Raw genomic sequence first — 19,405 nt, 5'->3', positions numbered from 1 at the left:
AGAAGGGAATGGAGAAGGACACATTAAAGATATATGAGAGATGTCTTTTAATGAGAGTTCCTGAAACTTCCATATAACACTTCTACTTCCAACCCATTCACTAGGACTTAGTCGTATGGTAACACTAGGACTCTGGGAGTTTTCTGTTTTGAGTATCCATTTGCTTAGGTAAGAATTGGGATTCTAATAGAGACCTGATGAAGAAAAGCACCAGTATTAGGGACCAGCCAGCAGTCTCTGCCACAATGTTGCCTATTAATAATGTTGCATGTGTTTTAAATATTTGATATCAGTGTGCAGAAGTGTATTTGCAATGTCATTTGTAGTATGATCTTCTACACTATGAGCTTAGTAGCTGCAGTTTTCAGGAAAGTCATGTTAGGATCTGCTAGAATATTTTACCTACCCTGGCTAAGGGTCTAAAGATTACATGTGCTAGCCTAATGACTAATTTGAGTAGTCTGTGGAAATAGATTCCCTACCTCAAAGCTGGTGTGTTCACCTAGAATTGGGGAAAGGAGAAACTGGTAGCCCAGAACAAAAGTAGTTTGGGCTCTTAAAACTGTTTGAGGCTCTTCATGTTCTTACCAACTCGTACCCTCATCTAAATTTGAATCACAGGTACATTTTGAACTTACAGTACAGTCCTAAAGTCCCACACAAGGATTACTCTGCTTGTTCTAACAAGATTGTGTCCCAGCAGGCATGCCACAATTTGAGGGTTACAAATAGGGAGGTCTGAAAAGAGAGGGGCGGAGGGGGTAATTTCTCTTAACTCTACTGCAGTGTCTTGGATTAAGGTAGACAATGGTTCCCATTTTGCTGACATGAGGCAGCTATGTCACTAAATAGGGAGAATGAACAGTCACAGAGCTGATTTAATTTCCAGCGGGGTTTATGGAAGCACTGAAACATGCGGTAGCCAAATGTTCCTAAAAGTATGAAGTAATCTAATTCATTCCATCATTACAAGAAATTAAAGCCAAGAACAATTACACCCCAGTAGTAAAAAGAATCAGTTCAAGTGCCATTGTTATTGACTGAATGAAGTGAGCTTTCTGATTACCTTGACCAGCCAACATTTTAATTTTTGTCTGTCCATTTATTCCAAATCGCGTTAGAGGGGCTTAAACTGATTTTGACCAAAGAAGCTACATTATTAAGGTGCAGTTTAATCTGAGAAGCTTAATTACTAGATTAGAGTTTTCGAATGGATGTGTCTTCTAGATTTCAGTAACTGGGGATGTAATTGTTAGTGATTCTTTGTTTCTTAGTGTTCCTAAGTGGTTCAAGATGAAAGAAAGACTTAAATTTAGAGAATTGATTTTTTCCTGTTGTTTCACCAAGAGTGTCTCTGAACAGAGATGCCTATTCTTCCAGCAGTAGGCTCAAAGCTCCTGTATGCTTTGGTGATTTGAGAGAATTGCTTCCATAGAGGAAAGCCTTGGGCCGGTGTGGTACCCAGACTTCCGGAAGAGGCAGGGCTGGACAGCTAAATGATGTGTGATGAACTCTCCCATAGTGTTCATATGATTTAGCATCCACACCAGGACACTTTTGAGAATGAAATGCAATGCTATTCATATTTATGCTGGGATAACAAACATAAACCTGGTCAATTCAAGGCCAATCAGAATATATGAAACCCCTACCCATATGGAACACAGGGCAATAGATATCTAAACAAACAAATGAAATGGGGTGTTTAGGCACCCAGAGAATAAGCCATTCTGTAGGACATTAGGAGGGGAAACTGAAGATAAGGTTCGCTATGCCAGGGATTTCTCTTCGCAGCACAGTTACTCTAATCACGCAATATCTCAGAGCATGAGGCTTACTAGCCCCTGAACCATGTTCCTATTCCTCTAACAGTCTAGTTGTTGATTCTCAGAGGTGTGAGAAGCTCTGGAAACATCACAGAAAGGTAGCCTTAATAAAGGGACTGTTTCATGCTTTTTCAGTTCAATTCAACAAAAATATTGGATATCTGGTATGTGACAAACCAGTGTTTTGCACCAGAGATAGAAAAATGTATTGATATGGTCCCAACCCTGGAGAAATTCATTCTAGTAGTAAACAAATCATGGCAATAGATTATTTAGTGATTTAATTACTTGAAAAGTTGGCTTTCATGCATCAAATATGATATCTGCCAGTCTCTGTCTTTAGAGGAAACTCCCGCTGGGTGGTCACCTGGGTTTTTCTAGACCCCCTACTCATGCTAGACACTATGGTAAATAAAAGGGGTGAGTGGGTTGTCATAGTGACACTGTTTTTACTCAGAGGTCTTTGTTTTCCAGACTGTTAATTTACTTTTTTCTACCTGGAAAGCCCTTCCCAACCATCTGAGCTGTTCTGACCAAATCAGCAGAGACAAGCTACAGAGATTCAGGATGTCTGGGTTAAAAAGGTTTGCTTGTTTAATTAGATAAACAATTTGAGAGTACTCTCCAGGATTACTCTTCTTAGTCACATCGATAAAGGCTGGGAAGACCCTCTCAGTCAGTCAGTGAATAATAGAATCTGGGTGAAGAGTGAAACACTGGAAGGGGCTGGAAATAATTCAGAAAATCCTAACATACTCCATGTGCCTGCATCTAAAATTCCTCACCATCATGCTTTTCTGAGCACTGACTTTCACACACACGCAATCCAATTAATCTTCAAAATCACCCTGTGATGTAGGTCCTGCTCTCGGCATTTTTCAAATTAGAGAACAAGCTTAAACAAGCGAATTAGCTTATATGAGGGTCTCAGGCTAGTCAGTGGCAAGACTCAGGCTGGGAAACAAGGACTGACTTACTCCAAACACTGTTCTCGTGAATTTTCAGTCCCTCTGTGGCGCAGAATAAACCAGCATATAGTCCACTCAGAGATTAAGAGGAGCCGGGGCCCACCCAGCCTCGTTTCTAAGTAAAGGAATAAGGGGGTGGTGGCAGCTCAGAGCTCCAGTAGGGGCTTTACTCCTGTAGAAGAAACACCTTCCTTCTGCAGCCAGCCAGACAGGTTCAATTCAAGTGCCAGTCTCACCCTGAAGGACAATTACGTTATCAATGGTTACTTGCCCTGATGAATTCATTTCTAAACTTTCAATCCCCACAAAGAGAGCAGGACCCTGGGGCCCCAGGGACCAACTCATGGGGAGGAGGACGGGGCAGGCAGAAGGGGCAGCAAATGGGGAATTCAAGCTGCAAAATTTAAATTCTCAAAGGGTTGGATTTTTTCCACCTGCTTACCTGCCAGCCCCAGCTTTTCTCCCCTCCCCCGCCCCCCCTGCGCCCCCCCCCCCCCCCCCCAGTTTCCTTGTCCTTTTCACGTAAACATTGTCTTCATGTTCTCAGCTTCCAGTTGGCTGGATCTCTCCACTTTTAGAGACCCATGCCTACCCTTTCCTCCTTTGCCCCAGTGCCTGTAGCTCTCTGCCTCCTTTTCTCTCTCACTCCTAGGCTTCCACTGAAGAGAATTTGGAGAGTTGGAGAAGGAAAAGACTGTTTTTGTGTCTGGTGTGCCTGAAGCCTAGTGCCACGAGCTGGTTCTTGCCCCATCTGAGCCCCCAGGCCCACTCTTGCTGTTCCCTAAATCCCAACCCAGTTTGCAAACTCTGATCATGAGTTACCAGGTGGAGGAGGGCTTGGACATTGTCTCCAGGAAGACTGGCATGCTTCTGCCTTAGCACGCATGAATTTCTTTTTCTTTTTTTTTTAATTTTTATTTTATATTGGAGTAGAGTTGATTTACAATGTTGTGTTAGTTTCAGGTGTACAGCAGAGTGATTCAGTTATACATATACATGTATGTATTCGTTTTCAAATTCTTTTCCCATTTAGGTTATTACAGAATGTTGGGCAGAGTTCCCTGTGCTATACAGGAGATCCTTGGTGGTTATCTATTTTAAATATAGTAGTTTGTATATGTCAACTGTTTGAAATCACTGTGACCGTTCATTTTTGGATGAGCACCTCTAGACTGGGGGCTCCCTGAAGCCAGAGATCTGAATTCAGCTGTGTACGTTAGCACCTCTTAGAGTATGAGATACCCCCTAACAGATGTCCAACAGATATTTGTTGAGTAATGAGTCGAACCAAAGTTTAAGTAGACAAGAATGAATCAATGTCAATAAAATCAATAAAACAATGTCTAGTTTCCCAACTTTGTCCATCAAAAGGACTTACCCCCTGGTAAAACCAAAACAGACAAAGTATATGGATTCCCTCCAGCTCCAGAACCCGTCATCCTAAATCTTCTCCTGAGTGTCCCCCTCCCTGGGTGATCTCAGGATCACTGCTCCCCAGACTTTCCTGCTGCTTCTAGGGAGAGCTTGTCATCTGCTTCTATGCAGAACTTCCTTTGGAAGAACTTTTGCATGAAGGAAGTGGCCTGGGAAAGGCAGGAATGGAGTAGATGGAAGAAAAGAGGGAAGGAAGGATAGGATGAGCAAGGGGTAAATATGACCAAATGTGCAGATGTGGGACTCTGGGGGGACTTGCTGACAGGAGGTGGGGACTGTAGGCGGGGTCAACCACAAGGGATGGTGAGGACAGATGGGTCTAGTGAGATGGATTTTAGAGGACATCCCAGGAGTCTAACTGAAGTTTAGATACAAACCTATATGCATTAGAATCCAGAATATGGTCTTGCGTAAGGAGAGATATTATTATTATTATTATTATTATTATTATTATTATTATTATTATTACAGAAGAGGTGCTTTGGGAACATAAGATTATGTAGGAGGGATTGAAAGAGGAAAAGACCCCTAGAAACTGAGGCAAGAGCTAGGTTTTCTGGGAATGTCTTTGTAAGAGTTAAAATGTGGGCCAAATGGAAAGATTTATTTTTCCTATTCATTTGCCAATGAAAGGCATAAGATGTGTGGCAGTTTTGGGGAAACAGTGCTCCCTGTTTGGTTGGGTCATTAGTAATTTTTAGGTCATTGGAGTCAGATATTTTTGGTCAGGCCAAGTTCCTCACAGCACATCTCATAGGGGTCCAGTTGGTGCGTGAACAGCTGAGATCATTTGGCCAAGACCGTCCCTGAGTAATTATTGGAACCTGGTAAGGAATCTCTGTCTTTTGACTCCAAATCAAATAGTCTTTGTGACCCTACATTAGCCTTCCGGATTCCAGAAACATTTAACTTAATTTTTCTACCTTGAAATTAGAATATCCTTATAGGCTTGTCTCAAACACTACTCTCAGGAAGACTTCTGTCACCTGTGCTAATAAGCACTGCAGAGATTAGACGTTGCAATCTGGCCACTAAGGGTTATGACTTTTTTTTTGTTCCGTCCTTAAAATGTTTAACTTTTTAAAACTAGTTGCCAAAACTTTAAAAACAGATTTTGCATATAAAAACTCCAAATGTGGGGATTCTTTTGAAAAATCTGAAAATCTGGCAACAGTTGGCCATCATTCCCACATGTGCCCTCTGAAGTCTCCACCTACTTCCCCCTCAGTACCCCCAACCACGTCATTCATCCATTCATTCATATGATCTGGCTCCTATAAGGCTTGTTAGTGAGTGATCTATGCTTTATGTGTTCAACTGGTAAGCCCCTAGTGTCCTAAGGAACCTCACACATGTATGGAGAAATGACTTATGAAGTATCTGCATGTTAGACAGCTCATACCATAAAGAACCCTGTGTTCTACTTACATCTCCCTTGCAGTAGAAAAGTAGAGGGAGAGTTTTTATTACAAAGTGGGAAGAAGAAACAAGAGGGAGACAAAGCTAACAATTATTAAGCTAGATGATTCCTTACCTCCGTGTTTTCAAACTTATTGGTAGATTGCAAAATCAGTTTCATGGATCACAATCAATATTCTTAAATAGAATAGAAAACATCAGAGTGAATCATACATGGTAAGAGTAAATATTTCATGTAAGTTCTATTTCAGTTCTTTATATACTGGATCAAATATGTGTCCTGTGTGTGTGTGTGTTTCAATTATGTACAGATTTCCTTTATATGGTGTGTATATCATTCTTTCACTTTCACTTAAATGCATAGTTTGTTAAACAAAAACTATAAACAAATTTTGCCATGACTATTATATATAACACACGAAAGTTGCTTTTAATAGGAGTTCACTCCCTCCTACCTTTTTTTTTTTTTTCAGTAGTGTGTATGTGTTAGTCCCAAACTTCTAATTTATCCCCACACCTTTCCCCTTTGGTAACCATAATTTTGTTTTCTACGCCTGTGAGTCTCTTTCTGTTTTGTAAATAAGTTCATTTGTAATTTTGTTTTGGATTCCACATATAAGTGATATCACATGATATTTGTCTTTCTCTAACTTACTTCACTTTGTATGATAGTCTCTAGGTCCATACATGTTGCTGCAAATGACATTATTTCATTCTTTTTTATGGCTGAGTAGTATTCCATTATATATATATATATATATATACACATATGTATATATATATATATATATATATATATATATATATATATGGTTATATATATATGTGTGTGTGTATGCATGTATATATAAAACCACATCTTCTTTATCTATTCATCTGTCAATGGACATTTAGGTTGCTTCCATGTCTTGGCTATTGTAAATAGTGCTGCTATGAATATTGGGGTGCATGTATCTTTTCAAATTAGGGTTTGCATCTTTTCTGGGTATATGCCCAGGAGTGGGATTGCTGGATCATATGGTAGCTCTATTTTTAGTTTTTTAAGGCACCTCCATATAGTTCTCCATAGTGGCTGCACCAATTTACATTCCCACCAATTGTGTAGGAGGGTTTCCTTTTCTCCAACCCCTTACCTTTTTAAACCAAAGAGGTATCAAAACCTTCCTGTATGTATTTTTTATATTAGGAGTCAGCACCTACACTTCTTCAAAAAATGAGCACAATTAACAATAGTATTCATTGTACTTCCTACTTTAAACAAGTATACTGGTCATAGTATAAAATGTGTTTCTTACTGTGGTTCACTGTCAAAAATGTTTAAAAGCCACTTCCTTATCTGATATAATCTTCCCCCAAAACTCTGTATGGGTAGAGTCTGAGCCTTTAAGAAAATGACAGTCTCTACAGGAGTTGAAGTTCCCTATAATTTTTACTTGTTGGAAGGTCTCAGAGAATGCCAAAAAGGAATTAGCTGGGGCCTTGAAGCTGATGAATAAAGGGAACTTTCACGCTGGGAAGCCATGATTATTAGGTCACCAGGACAAATTATGAAAACAAAATAAACAGACTGAAATTAGAATGTGGACCTAAATATCCAGAAGCTTCTCCATTGGTTATTTTGCCACAAAATATTATATGAATGAAATAAATAATGCCAATGAAATGGTAGATGCTCTGAGAATAGTGGTGTTAGCAAAATGGCAAAATTCATGAAACTTAAAAGTTGTACTTCAAGAGTTAAGGTATGTAATGCCATTTAAAAATATAAAGTAAAAAATATAAAGTTAAAATATAAAGTCACCAGAATGACACACCACAGCAACTTATTTTAATGGATCTCAAACTTCTCTTTAAATCTAAACCCTTAATGAACTCAATGCGAAATGTCCACACATTAAATAAATAATTCTAGCTGGTAAATATATCCTGGAGATTTATAAAAATATTTATAATATATGTGTAGTCATTATGTTTTCAGACAATAGGAAGAAAATTGCTATTCAACTTTTTTTTCTCTAATCAAGGAGCTGTAATTTGTGCATAAACCTGTAATACTCAAAATAAAATATGGTTTTGCAAGATCAGAGGATGGCAAGAAGCGTCCAAATTGTTTTGAAATAATATATATTTTCAAAAGCTAATCTTAAGAATGAAATAAAACATGAATGGCATGCTTTAAGCATCTAGCTTAATAAAACGACTACAGTTTTTTGTTGTTTTTATTGGAGTATAATTGCTTCACAATGTTGTGTTAGTTTCTGCTGTACAATGAAGTGAATCAGCTCTATGTATACATATATCCCCTCCCTCTTGGACCTCCCTCCCACCCCTCCCCCCATCCCACCCCTCAGGTCATCACAGAGCACGGAGCTGAGCTTCCTGTTCTTTGCAGCATGTTCCCACTAGCTATCTGTTTTACCCATGGTAGTGTATATATGTCAGTCCTAATCTCCCAATTCATCCCACCCTACTCTTCCCCCCTGTGTCCACATGTCCATTCTTTACGTCTAAATAGTTTAAAGTAACAGGTACAACGAATACTCTTGCTTATTGTGTTCGTTTTCAGAGAGATGCAGGGGCTAACTACTACTAGTATCAAAAATATGTACAGAATTTTTTTTAATTTATTTTTATTTTTGGCTGTGTTGGGTCTTCGTTTCTGTGCGAGGGCTTTCTCTAGTTGCGGCGAGCGGGGGCCACTCTTCATCGCGGTGCGCGGGCCTCTCACTATCGCGGCCTCTCCCGTTGCGGAGCACAGGCTCCAGACGCGCAGGCTCAGTAGTTGTGGCTCACGGGCCCAGTTGCTCCGCGGCATGTGGGATCTTCCCAGACCAGGGCTCGAACCCGTGTGCCCTGCATTGGCAGGCAGATTCTCAACCACTGCGCCACCAGAATTGTTTTGATAACTGTGTTTGAAGAAGAGATGAGGAGGAAATGGATGCAGTTAAAATCAGCTGTTACGTGTTACATGTAACAAACTTGATAAATATTTATAATTTTTTAAACAAATCATGCATTTAAGTTGAAAGGAAACCAACAAAACGAAATAGGCATATGGTTATGTGATTCTTTAAGTTAGTCTTAAATTCAAATAAAATATGGAACATGGTCTGGGGATCAACCTTCTGTGGGGTGTATTTTTAGCTCTATTTACACATGAAAAAACTGATAGATGGAAAAGTTCAATAATGCACCCAGCTTTGCCGCATGGTTGCTAAGTTGCAGAGGCAACATTTGAGCCTAGGTCTCTGTCCCCAGTGTCATGCTCTTTCTATTGCTCATGACTGTCATCAGAGGCCACTAACATAGATGCCTCTAGAAACCTTGGTTTATTGCTCACTGTGCATCTGGACTCCTGCAATGGAGTCTTTTATTTATTTATTTATTTTTAATTTTTATTTTTGGCTGAATTGGGTCTTCGTTGCTGCGTGTGGGCTTTTCTCTGGTTGTGGCGAGCGGGGGCTACTCTTTGTTGTGGTGCGTAGGCTTCTCATTGCAGTGGCTTCTCTTGTTGTGGAGCACAGGCTCTAGAGGGCAGCCTCAGTAGTTGTGGCGCACGGGCTTAGTTGCTCCGCGGCATGTGGGATCTTCCCAGACCAGGGCTCAAACCCGTGTCCCCTGCATTGGCAGGCGGATTCTTAACCACTGCGCCACCAGGGAAGTCCTGCAATGGATTCTTAATCTACCTCCTCCCTTGCTCATTTTATCCTCCTGGGCCACAAGCACACTTCTGCGATTCCCTCAATATCCATTAGCTCAAGGCCACACATTGAAGTATCCCACTCTGTTTCCCTCCTGCTCCCTGGAAGGAGTCTACTCCATCCGGGCTATTTTCCACCCACACATGGAACCTTTATTCAGGCTTCAGATGTTTCTTCTACCTGAAAAGAATGCCAGTTGACTCCCTCCTCCCACCCACAGCCATTCAAACCACAGACTGCGCCGAAGACCTCCATCCAGGTTCACCTTCTTCCTGGAACCCTGCACACCTAGCTGCCGTCCATACCTCCTGCTCCCTGCCCTGAGCCACAGTAGCACTTCCAAGCTGATGATTTCCATGCCACCTTCCACTGTCTCTAGGCAGCAACTGTTCATGTGTCTGATTTTCTCAGCAGGGTATTACAAGTTCCTTCCCAGGCCCAGGCCACTGAATCTTTCATGTTCTTGTATTTCACAGCAACCGGCACAGCAGAGAGGCTCAATAAGTATGTATGGATTGTTGAACTGCTCTCTTTCTGGGATAAGAGAGAGAAAGGGGAAGGAAGGGGACGAGGAAGATTACTCTGGCTATTTCTCAACAGTACATGAGGGCATGAGGAGGGGAAAAAAGATGTCCTTGGTGGAGATTTCAAATATATGGGAACCTACAGAACATATGTATTGTGCTTATGTTTTCAGACTCACCTGACATGATATAGAGCAAAGTTTTCCAAAGTATGCTTCAAGACATTATAGTTGTTGCACTCCAAGATCAAATATGTTTTAATAATAATGACATTATTATTATGACATTATTATTATTATGACATTAAATGACATTAAATAGGTCTCTTTGCTGTAGAGCTTCTAGCTTTTGGTAGGTTCATCTCCATTAAAATCACTGCTCCTTAAAATCATATATAACATTTCCCAATGTTGTTTGCCTACAGAATTCTCTTAGTAAGGAGACTCTCATAGGAATTATGTTTATTTAAACATTCTTTGGGAAATGTTGGAGTGATATCTCCCAGTAACTACATAGTAAGTGGTGTTCTGTCATTAACCAATGACATAATTGTACGTATTTTTAAATACTAGTGACTTTGTGTGATTTGGTGTGGTCTTGTGAAGGCCATTCTAGATCTTAGATTCTTCACTCATGTTCAGCCCAGAACTGGTTAATAATTGAAGGATGATGGTAAGAAAATAGTAATTGGCTTAGGATTGAGAACCTGTGAGAGTGGAAGTAACCCTTTATGTAAGAAATGCTTTCTTGTAGATTAATTTATTTAAACAACCTTATAAGTTGGGTCAGAATAATAGTTACTATTGATTGAGTACCTGCTATAAGTCAGATATACGTGCATTACATGCATTTTCACATGCATTTCTCATAAAAATTAATTCCCAATTTATACAATGGGCTCAGGTATTTAAACGACTAATTTAAGATAACATGATGACTAGAACAATGGCAAAGCTGGAATTCAAATTCTGGGTGACTTAAAAATCTATGCTCTTTCCGATCTGTCATACTGCTTCCCATGGGGAACTCTACGGGTTGTGGGTCTTTGCATGCGTGTGTAAGAGCTGTCTTATCCAAATCTAAACCTCCCCAGATACCCTTGTACAATTAGAAAACTAATTTCTTTTACTTAAGCTTGTGTATGGTGCCAGTTCATGCACAACTAGACCATCCATGTATATATGATATAATCTTGAGTGCTGAAACTTGCTCTATAATGTATACACATTTAACAAATGCAGGTTTACCAGTAGGCTGACGTGGCTTCTCACTCATATGTTCTACTTATAGCGCAAGTAGTGAGTATAAAAATGGGACATAAGAAGTTACCCTTCTCAAACCTATTCATAGCCTATTTGAAAGAGCCTACTCTTTCTTTGGACACCTTTTGTATAAATATATTTTTCTTAGCTCAGACTTCAATTCCCTTAAATGGAATGAATGTCTCTTTGGCATTACTTCTCTTTAGGTATCCCTAGTGAAGGGGAGTAAGGAAACAAAGAAGGCAGCAGAGGTACCAATTCGGAGTAAAACATTCTGGAGCAGTTTTGATTAAAATAATTATTTTCTTTTCTCCATTCAGGAAGGAATTCTCCACCTGGAGTCCTTGGGGACTTCAGGGAAGCCAGTGAACACTTTTAAAATAAAAACTCTGATTATATGAACTTATGTCCAGTTTTCTGGAGAGGTTTGCTTTAGATTCTCCAAAGGTTTATTAGACTTCCAAAAAGGTTTACAAGCATTGTGCCTTTTGAAGTACAGGGAATCAAAATATACCTACCACCAATGTCTCCTTTATGGGCAATCACTTAAGGGAGTTTTCCTTCCATGTGAAAAGTCGGAACAAAGATTGGGAGATAAGGATGATGGAGTGTACAAGATAGAATAGTGAGCAATGAATCAAGTATAGGTAATGGTGAAAAGAAATACATGATATAATGTGACCATGGATTATAAAGATTGAGAAAGGATTCTTAAGACAGAAAAGTCACGTTCTAAGGAAAATCTAAATAAAAGTCTGGAATTAAAAAATCTAAATTATTTTTTAAAGCATAAAACCAACAGAGTATGTATGTGTGGGGTGTAGGAATGGGGAAGCAGATGGGGATGGGGTGGATGGGGGAGATGAAGTAGTGAAAACACAGAATAATCTAATGGGGAGGCCATAGACAGTATTTAAGTTGATTACATTGAGAGAGAAATATAGATTTAAATATGGCTGTTAGAAAATAACACAAGCACTACAGATTGGCTAAACTCAGAGCAGCAAGAATAGGTAAGTAGGTAGGAGATCCAGCTATTCTCCCAATTTTGATTTGCATGGGGAACCCATTCTCTTGATCTTGGTAGGATGGATGGCACACAGCCTTTAGTTCATTCACTTGTTCCCCTCAAACGTCATACCTGCGTATTGATGGAATCTTTCAAAATTTTGCCTGATTTTATAAAGTTCATTCTCTGTATTTATCATAATACCTATCATTTCAGTATAATATTAGTATATCTTTCAAAAGACACCGTGATGCATAAACCATTCCAAAGTTCTGGCAATGTTAGTTCCTGATACTCTTTAACAACAGACAACACAGTTCGAAAGCAAGAGATGTAGCATAAGAGATAGATGAAGATGGATACATCTAGAGAGGCATACCCAGGACATGATGACTACTTAAATCTTACTTGGAAAGAAATATCCTTATTTGTTATAAAGCATGCCTACTTATTGGTTATTTGCTCACAAATACTTGTTGAGTGCCTGTAAATGTCAGCAACTGTCCTAGGCACTTGTAGAAAAGCCTAGACACACATATAAAAGTGACATAAACACAGTCATAGAGGCAGAAGCCAGCAAATTGTATCTAGGTAGAAGGATTGGCTGAGAATGGCAGCCTTAGATGGGATGGTGAATAAGAGGAGCTGGAATGGTGTGGAAAAGCCCACTGGAAAAAAAAAAAAGGCCTTCTGTGAACTCAAGAAGTATGGCATTCATAGAATAAGAAGGAGGGAGTTTGTGCAGCTGAATTTTGAGTGAGGAACTTACACATTAAAAACAGAGCTTAAGGAAGATTATTCTGACTTTATAAACAGGGCTGTGGTGAGAAAAACTGCACCCAGGGAGATCCAGTAGTCCGCTGTTACACGAATCTAGAAATATATAGATGAGGATTTGACTGAAGGTGGCAGTTGTAGAAATTAAGAAGAAATTGGTAAATCAATTGGCAAAGTATTAGATGGGAATATGGTTGGGGGCAGGGGTAGAGGGTATAAATATACAGCAGAGAAAGCAAGACTTTATATTTATCAATAACTTTCTTTCTCAAAATATCTCAATTTCAAATGTAAAACATCCATACCTGGTATACAGTTCAGCTAAACTCACAGAGTTCCAGAATCATGGTATTGGATGGGACCTTTGAAGACATCTGGTCAATTCTGGAATGCCCTCTATAGTAATACCTGACCCCACATAGGTTAATCAGTCATGAACAACTTCAAAACCAACACCTCACCCAGATTAACATAGTGTCAGAAGTTATAAAATAAGCAAGTACCAGAGCTGGGTAGGAAGTAGAGATCACCTAAGCAAACTCCTTACTTGCTATAAGGAATGCTTTGTGCAAGAACTGACAGAGATAAAGATGACTGTCATCCCTGAAGGTTGATGGAAACACAGATACCCTCCTACAAGCCCCCTCCCCACGGGAATCAAAATGACTCCTAAGGTTGTAACAGGAGTATGAAAATAACATACATAGTTCTAATAGGTTTTTTTTTTTTCAGCCTTTTTGCAAAATGTTTGTTGTTCTTTTATTGAAACAAATTCCCAGAGAGAAGCTTCCTCACTAGCATTTCTAATCTTTGTTGGTGAAATATAAATTGGGAATGAAAATCATCTTACCTCAAACCGGTGGGTGTATATGGTCTGTTTTGGATATCAGTGGCTATGCCTTGATACTCTCTCCTTTGAAATTCTTTTTCTTTGCTCCTGAGAGGTTCTCTCCCTACCTTTCTGGCAGCTTCTCCTCTCACACTAGGCCTCCTAACTGGTCTTGTCTTTCTCCAACCCTCCTTTCACACTTCCCAGAGTAATCTTTCTGAAAAGCAAATCTGACCATGTGACATTCTTGCTTAGATTTTTAGTGGCTCCTTCTGGAAAAAACCCTAAACTCTTGGCATAGTATACTAAATCCTCCATAACTGCCTCTCCACCTTTATCTTTGTCCATTGCTGGACCCCAAACTTAGCATTCTCTGCTTGTAGCTACCTGAATGGCCTATGTTCTCTAACTGGCAGTGACACGTTACTCTCTATCTTAGATGTCACCTCCCATTTCTCACCTGGTTCACTCTTCAATTCATCCTTGGAGACTCAAGGCTGGCATTCCCTCTTTCAGAAAGTTTTCCCAGATCTCTCCTGAGATGTGGTAGTTGGCACCTTCCCTGTCCCCCATCTCTGCCTTGTGCCGACTTTGCTGTACCTACTGCCTGGTTTTGGTGGAAACTTACATACATATCTCCAATAATTGCCTTCCTCATTGGACTATGAGCTTCTTTAAACCCAAAGTTATTTCCTTCCATTTGGTGTACCCAGTGCCTGGGACCTAGCAGGTGTTCAATATATGTTTATTCAGGTGAAAAGAAAATTATTATAACCAGTAGAATGTAAACTCCTTGAGAGTAGGCAGGAACTTTTAACGACCTTGTTCATTGCTAAATCTCCACCATTTGGTGCAGTGCCTGGAAAAGAATCTAGTAGGTAAGCAACACAAGGTTATTTAACTCACGGTCTCTCACTTAAAATAATCTACAAGGTTCTTGTTATTATCCCCAATCTACAGATGAGGAAATTAAGGTCCAAGAAAGATTAGGTGATGTGCCAGGGATTATGGCTTGTATGTAGTGGAATGGAGATGGGAACCACCTCCTACTCTTCTAGTTTTCATCAAGGAGTAATATTACTTATAGTCGTTCACATGTCACATAAAGTCCACAATCCAGATGTCTGATTAAGCTTGGCTCAAACTCCAATTCCTTGGACAAAATTCCTTCCTGCTCTTACACTGAGTTCCAAAAGCTCCCTCTTCTTTCTCTGTCTCTTCTCAGTGTCAGCTCAGGCTGACATTTCAGTTTGAGCCAATCTGGCCTCCAAGCTCAGATTAAACAAAACAAAATCTCTTTATCTCAGCATTTTGTACCTTCAGTAACTTTATTAAAGACTGGGGGGAGTGGGAGATTTATAGGGTGAAATTGTCCTGTAAACAAAACTGACTCCTTTCTGTTACACACACAGACACACACACACACACACCACATATATTCCCACTGGAGCAACAAGCATATTCTTCCCCTTTCCTATGTGGAAGAGACCACAGGTTAGTTCCGCCCAAACCAGTACTCCTTAAAGTCCCATCTTCTGTAATAAGTAGCCTTGTCAAGCACTTTCTTGCACTCTCCCTGAAAGAAATTCTGGTGAATAGAGTTAATGATGAATACAATATGATGACAATTTCAGAAGACTGTAGTTTTTAAGAGCAAGAAGTCTATTCCTTCGGAAGTCCCACTGAGCAGTCCTTCTATTCATGCCTGACATGTCATGAGAGCAAATGCTTATGTCAAATTTTAATACTGAGATTGTCTTAGATAAGAATAATCATCAGAAAAGCAAATATTCTGTAAATTATTTATTTTATTCTACCAATAACATGGCTGAAGATAATGGTCTCACTGACTTCAGCCTTGCCTCCTTCAATCCCATATACTGCGGAGTCCTAGAATTTTCCATCTTAATAAAACCAGATCCCCTATCAAGCAGTACTCCAAATCACTCAGTGGTTCCTCCTTTTGAAGATTCAGTCCAAAGCCCCTACACATGCCTGACAAGACTTCCATGACCAGTGTCTGTGGATTTCTCCAGCCTCTTTCCCCCGAGCAAGGTCCTACTCATGGGAGTTCCTTTCCCTACATACACATATACATACATCTTTTGAACTCAGGCCCATGTGCTTGTTCATATTATTTTCCCTTAAAAACTCTTCCCACCCCCTTCACTTACCTCCTGTTTCATTCTTTAAGCCTCAGCCGTCTCCCACTCCACCTCTGATTTAAATTGCCTTCTGTTATTCTCCCATAGCCTCCATGCTTCCTTCTTTCAGAATGCTTTCTACAATATAGTATGCTGAAACCATCTCCACCCCTGGACTCTAAGCTTTCCTTGGATAAGGGGCACATTCTTTCATTCATCTTGTTTTTGCAGACTCTAATAAAGTGCGTGACACATACTTGGTGCTAAATAAATGTTTGTTGAATTTCTGATGGTACTAGAAGTCAGTGAAATCCAATCTTGTATTTATTTCATTAAAAAATTCTACTAGAGCCTTAGGCAGACCCAGAAAAAAAAATCATAGATAGTGGGAAGATAGAAAAAAACTCACAAAATTATGTACACCTTCTCCTTGGAGGTTTTTTGAAGTACTAAGTGAAATTTTATATTTTTCATAAGATTTCAAAACAAGAACTTGATGCCAGAAATACACTTGGAAATGAGAACAGCTTGCCACTGGCAAGCTCTGCTTAAGCCTGTTACATGTACACATTGAAAGTGTATCCAACTCCTTCATGTATTTCCCATCAGATAAAATGTAGAGACAAAAAAAAGTCAGCAAAAGTTAGAGCTAAATTGCATCAATCTTTTACTGTAGCAAATTCAGGGAGTGACTAGCTTGAAGCAATACATGGTGAAGTGGAAATCTTTTTTCTCCAGTTCTACCTGCTTTAGACACTATCAATTCCATCCTTAGGAACAAAGAGGGAATTTGGATGGGAATTAGGAAAGGAGAAGCTGGAATTGCTTAGGAAGATATACATTAAATTACTTGCTCTTAGGAGATGTTTAGTGAAGGGCTGCTTTTTTTTTAAATTTATTTATTCATTTATTTATGGCTGTGCTGGGTCTTCGTTTCTGTGCGAGGGCTTTCTCTAGTTGCGGCAAGCGGGGGCCACTCCTCATCGCGGTGCGCGGGCCTCTCACTATCGCGGCCTCTCTTGTTGCGGAGCACAGGCTCCAGACGCGCAGGCTCAGTAGGTGTGGCTCACGGGCCTAGTTGCTCCGCGGCATGTGGGATCTTCCCAGACCAGGGCTCGAACCCGTGTGCCCTGCACTGGCAGGCAGATTCTCAACCACTGCGCCACCAGGGAAGCCCCCAAGGGCTTTTTTTTTTTTTTTAATTTTTAAGAACAATCTGAATCAGCCGTTACAGTTTGTGTTTATTTTTTTTAATTAAGGGAAAGCAAATGGTGTCCAAGGTAAAGTGATTTTTTTGGACTTGTTCTCTTCATTTACACCAATAGGCCTGTCTAGGAGTTATGACAAATTTATACAGACCTTTAATCAGTCAAGAGTTGGCAAAGAAACTGACATCCATAGAGTCACACATTACGTAGAACGGATCCTTTTACCTCAATGGTCAACATCGCTGTAAGTTGTGGGTAAGAGTAAGCGGCTGAACATTTCACAAGAAAATGACCTCAACCTCTAGCTCACTGCTGTGGCTCTGAGGCAATTCGTTTTTTCCTTTTCAAAAGGAAGCTGCTGCTTCAGCATCTTCTCCTGGAGCTCCTGGCACCATTTCAGGCCATGTGTCAGGGGAACCCTTGATCACATCACAATGACGGAAGCCAAGTGCTGGCCTGCAAGAATTGAGGACTGTTTGTTCACAGAAGATCCTGAGCAGAAACACGGGTGTCACATAGTTCAAGGGGGCCTTGAAGGAAACTGATTCTGCTCTAGGAGGGGACTTACAAAGGCTCAAGTTATTCCTCAGTTGCTGTTCCAGAGCCCTCTCCTGGCTTCTATGGAGTTTGGCCAAGAGTTGTTGCTTAGGCAGTTTTTCCCTGTAGTTCCTTGACTTAGCAAGATTTTGGACGGGAAAATAGAAGAGTTTTCTTATATTTTCAAGTAGTGCCACAGTGACTGCTACTCTCTGGGGAGAAAAGTATTTTATTAATGAATGCAGTATGTGTTCTTGGTAAAACCCCAAATTAAACTAGCTGACTGTTTTTGTCCTGCGAAATGTTGGTGACATTTAGGTATGTTGTTTGGTGTGCTGACTCAGTTTCCTGGAGGAGAGCTGGCAACTCCACATTGAGGCTTTTTTAGTGGGGATGAAAAAGTCAGTTACTTGATGTTTTAGAACATTTGGGGTTAAAATTCCTAAAAGTTCAGCTTTAACACTGATCCTGAAAAACTGTGGCTGACCATATTGCCTATAAACCTAGGAATTTGGAAAAAGTAGTATTCTCAGCTCTATGCTAATATCAACAGTAATTCTTTATTTGAGCAACAGTTTTATAGAACAAACTGTTCTTTGCTCTGTTGTTAGTAATTATTTTCTTACTTATTGGTATGTAGGTGTGCTCTGGTCATTTTTTTTTTTTTTTCTTTTTTCATTCTCCAGATTTATACAGTGCATGCAGAAGTAGTTAGAACTTAAAATACATACACAATAAAGGTGTTTTAAACAAATAAAAATAATAAAATAAAATACATACACAGGCCACATTCTTACTGTACTCAAATGCTGATTGTCAAAGTGACTAATCTGTGATTGGGACTTAAAGTAGATCTTCTGAAACAAGCTGTCCCTCTTGTCGCTGTACTGCCTTCTTAAGAGCAAGTCCTTTATTTAAGTACATAATGTCTTGAGGCATTGAAACTTTACTGAATTACTTCTTCACTATTACAATTAAAAATTAAACACTGAAGTGTAATACGTGGTGCCACATCCTGCTAGGTCCAAGGCCTATATTTCTGAAAAGCTTTGAGGAGTTGGTGAAGATGGGAGGGGGACTGGGAGGTCCCCCTGGGGCTCAGACTTTGGAAAAGTTGGAGAGCAGGGGAGAGGAACACGGAACACCAAGCCTTTGACGTGTGGAGAGGGGATTCCTGGCTTCTAGATATAACCAGTGACTGGAAAGATGGCAGTGAACAAATCCTAGATACAATCAATGGTCATGCATCTTTAATCCATTGGATGTGCTAACTATGGATAGCCCAAATCAAATCACCTCAAATAAGTTAATTTCCTCTTAAAATTCCTACATCCTTATTTTATACCTTGGAAGAAAAAAGCCAAAATAAAACCATATAGTACATGTACTGCCATCACAACTAGGCAATGCTATAGTTGCATATGGAAGATATTAAGTAAAATGAAAATGTGTTATGGTCATAGGCTTAATTATTATTTGTGATCTTTAGGGTATGGGATTACAAGGAACTTTCTGCATTACATCTTTGTGTAATGTTTCAAATTTTATAACAAACATGTTATATTTTTATATACTTAATCAGGGAAAGGCTATACAGATAAAATACCTTATACTTACAATTTAAGATTATCTTTAAGACTTTTCCTTTTGTTGGGGGAAAAGCTCCAAACACACTTTAATTCACCTGGCAAAGTTAGGTAGTTGTTGTTCCCCAAAAGTATATATTTACAGAGATTGGTGCAGGAAAAAAAAAAAGTGGAATAAAAG

The 19,405-nt window shown here is 39.7% G+C and overlaps 1 protein-coding gene across 13 annotated transcripts in view; it reads left to right on the top strand.

Annotated features, from left to right (window-relative positions):
- The window catches only part of PDE4D (phosphodiesterase 4D), a 1,113,076-nt gene that overhangs the window by 1,036,729 nt on the left and 56,942 nt on the right, over positions 1–19,405 (top strand). Inside the window, exon 7 of one of the 13 annotated variants that reach the window (XM_059916426.1) lies at positions 3,447–3,510. The exons of the other annotated variants lie outside the window; for them this stretch is intronic. Coding sequence (XP_059772409.1) covers positions 3,447–3,457 — 11 coding nt within the window. The 3' untranslated portion in view covers positions 3,458–3,510. Of the gene's footprint in view, positions 1–3,446; positions 3,511–19,405 lie in introns of those variants that run through there. 13 annotated transcript variants of the gene reach the window in all.

This window comes from Balaenoptera ricei, chromosome 3 (genome assembly GCF_028023285.1).
Source record: "Balaenoptera ricei isolate mBalRic1 chromosome 3, mBalRic1.hap2, whole genome shotgun sequence".
Lineage (NCBI taxonomy): Eukaryota > Metazoa > Chordata > Mammalia > Artiodactyla > Balaenopteridae > Balaenoptera > Balaenoptera ricei.
The sequence above is the reverse complement of the archived record's forward strand: the minus strand, read 5'-3'. Positions and strand labels throughout refer to the sequence as shown.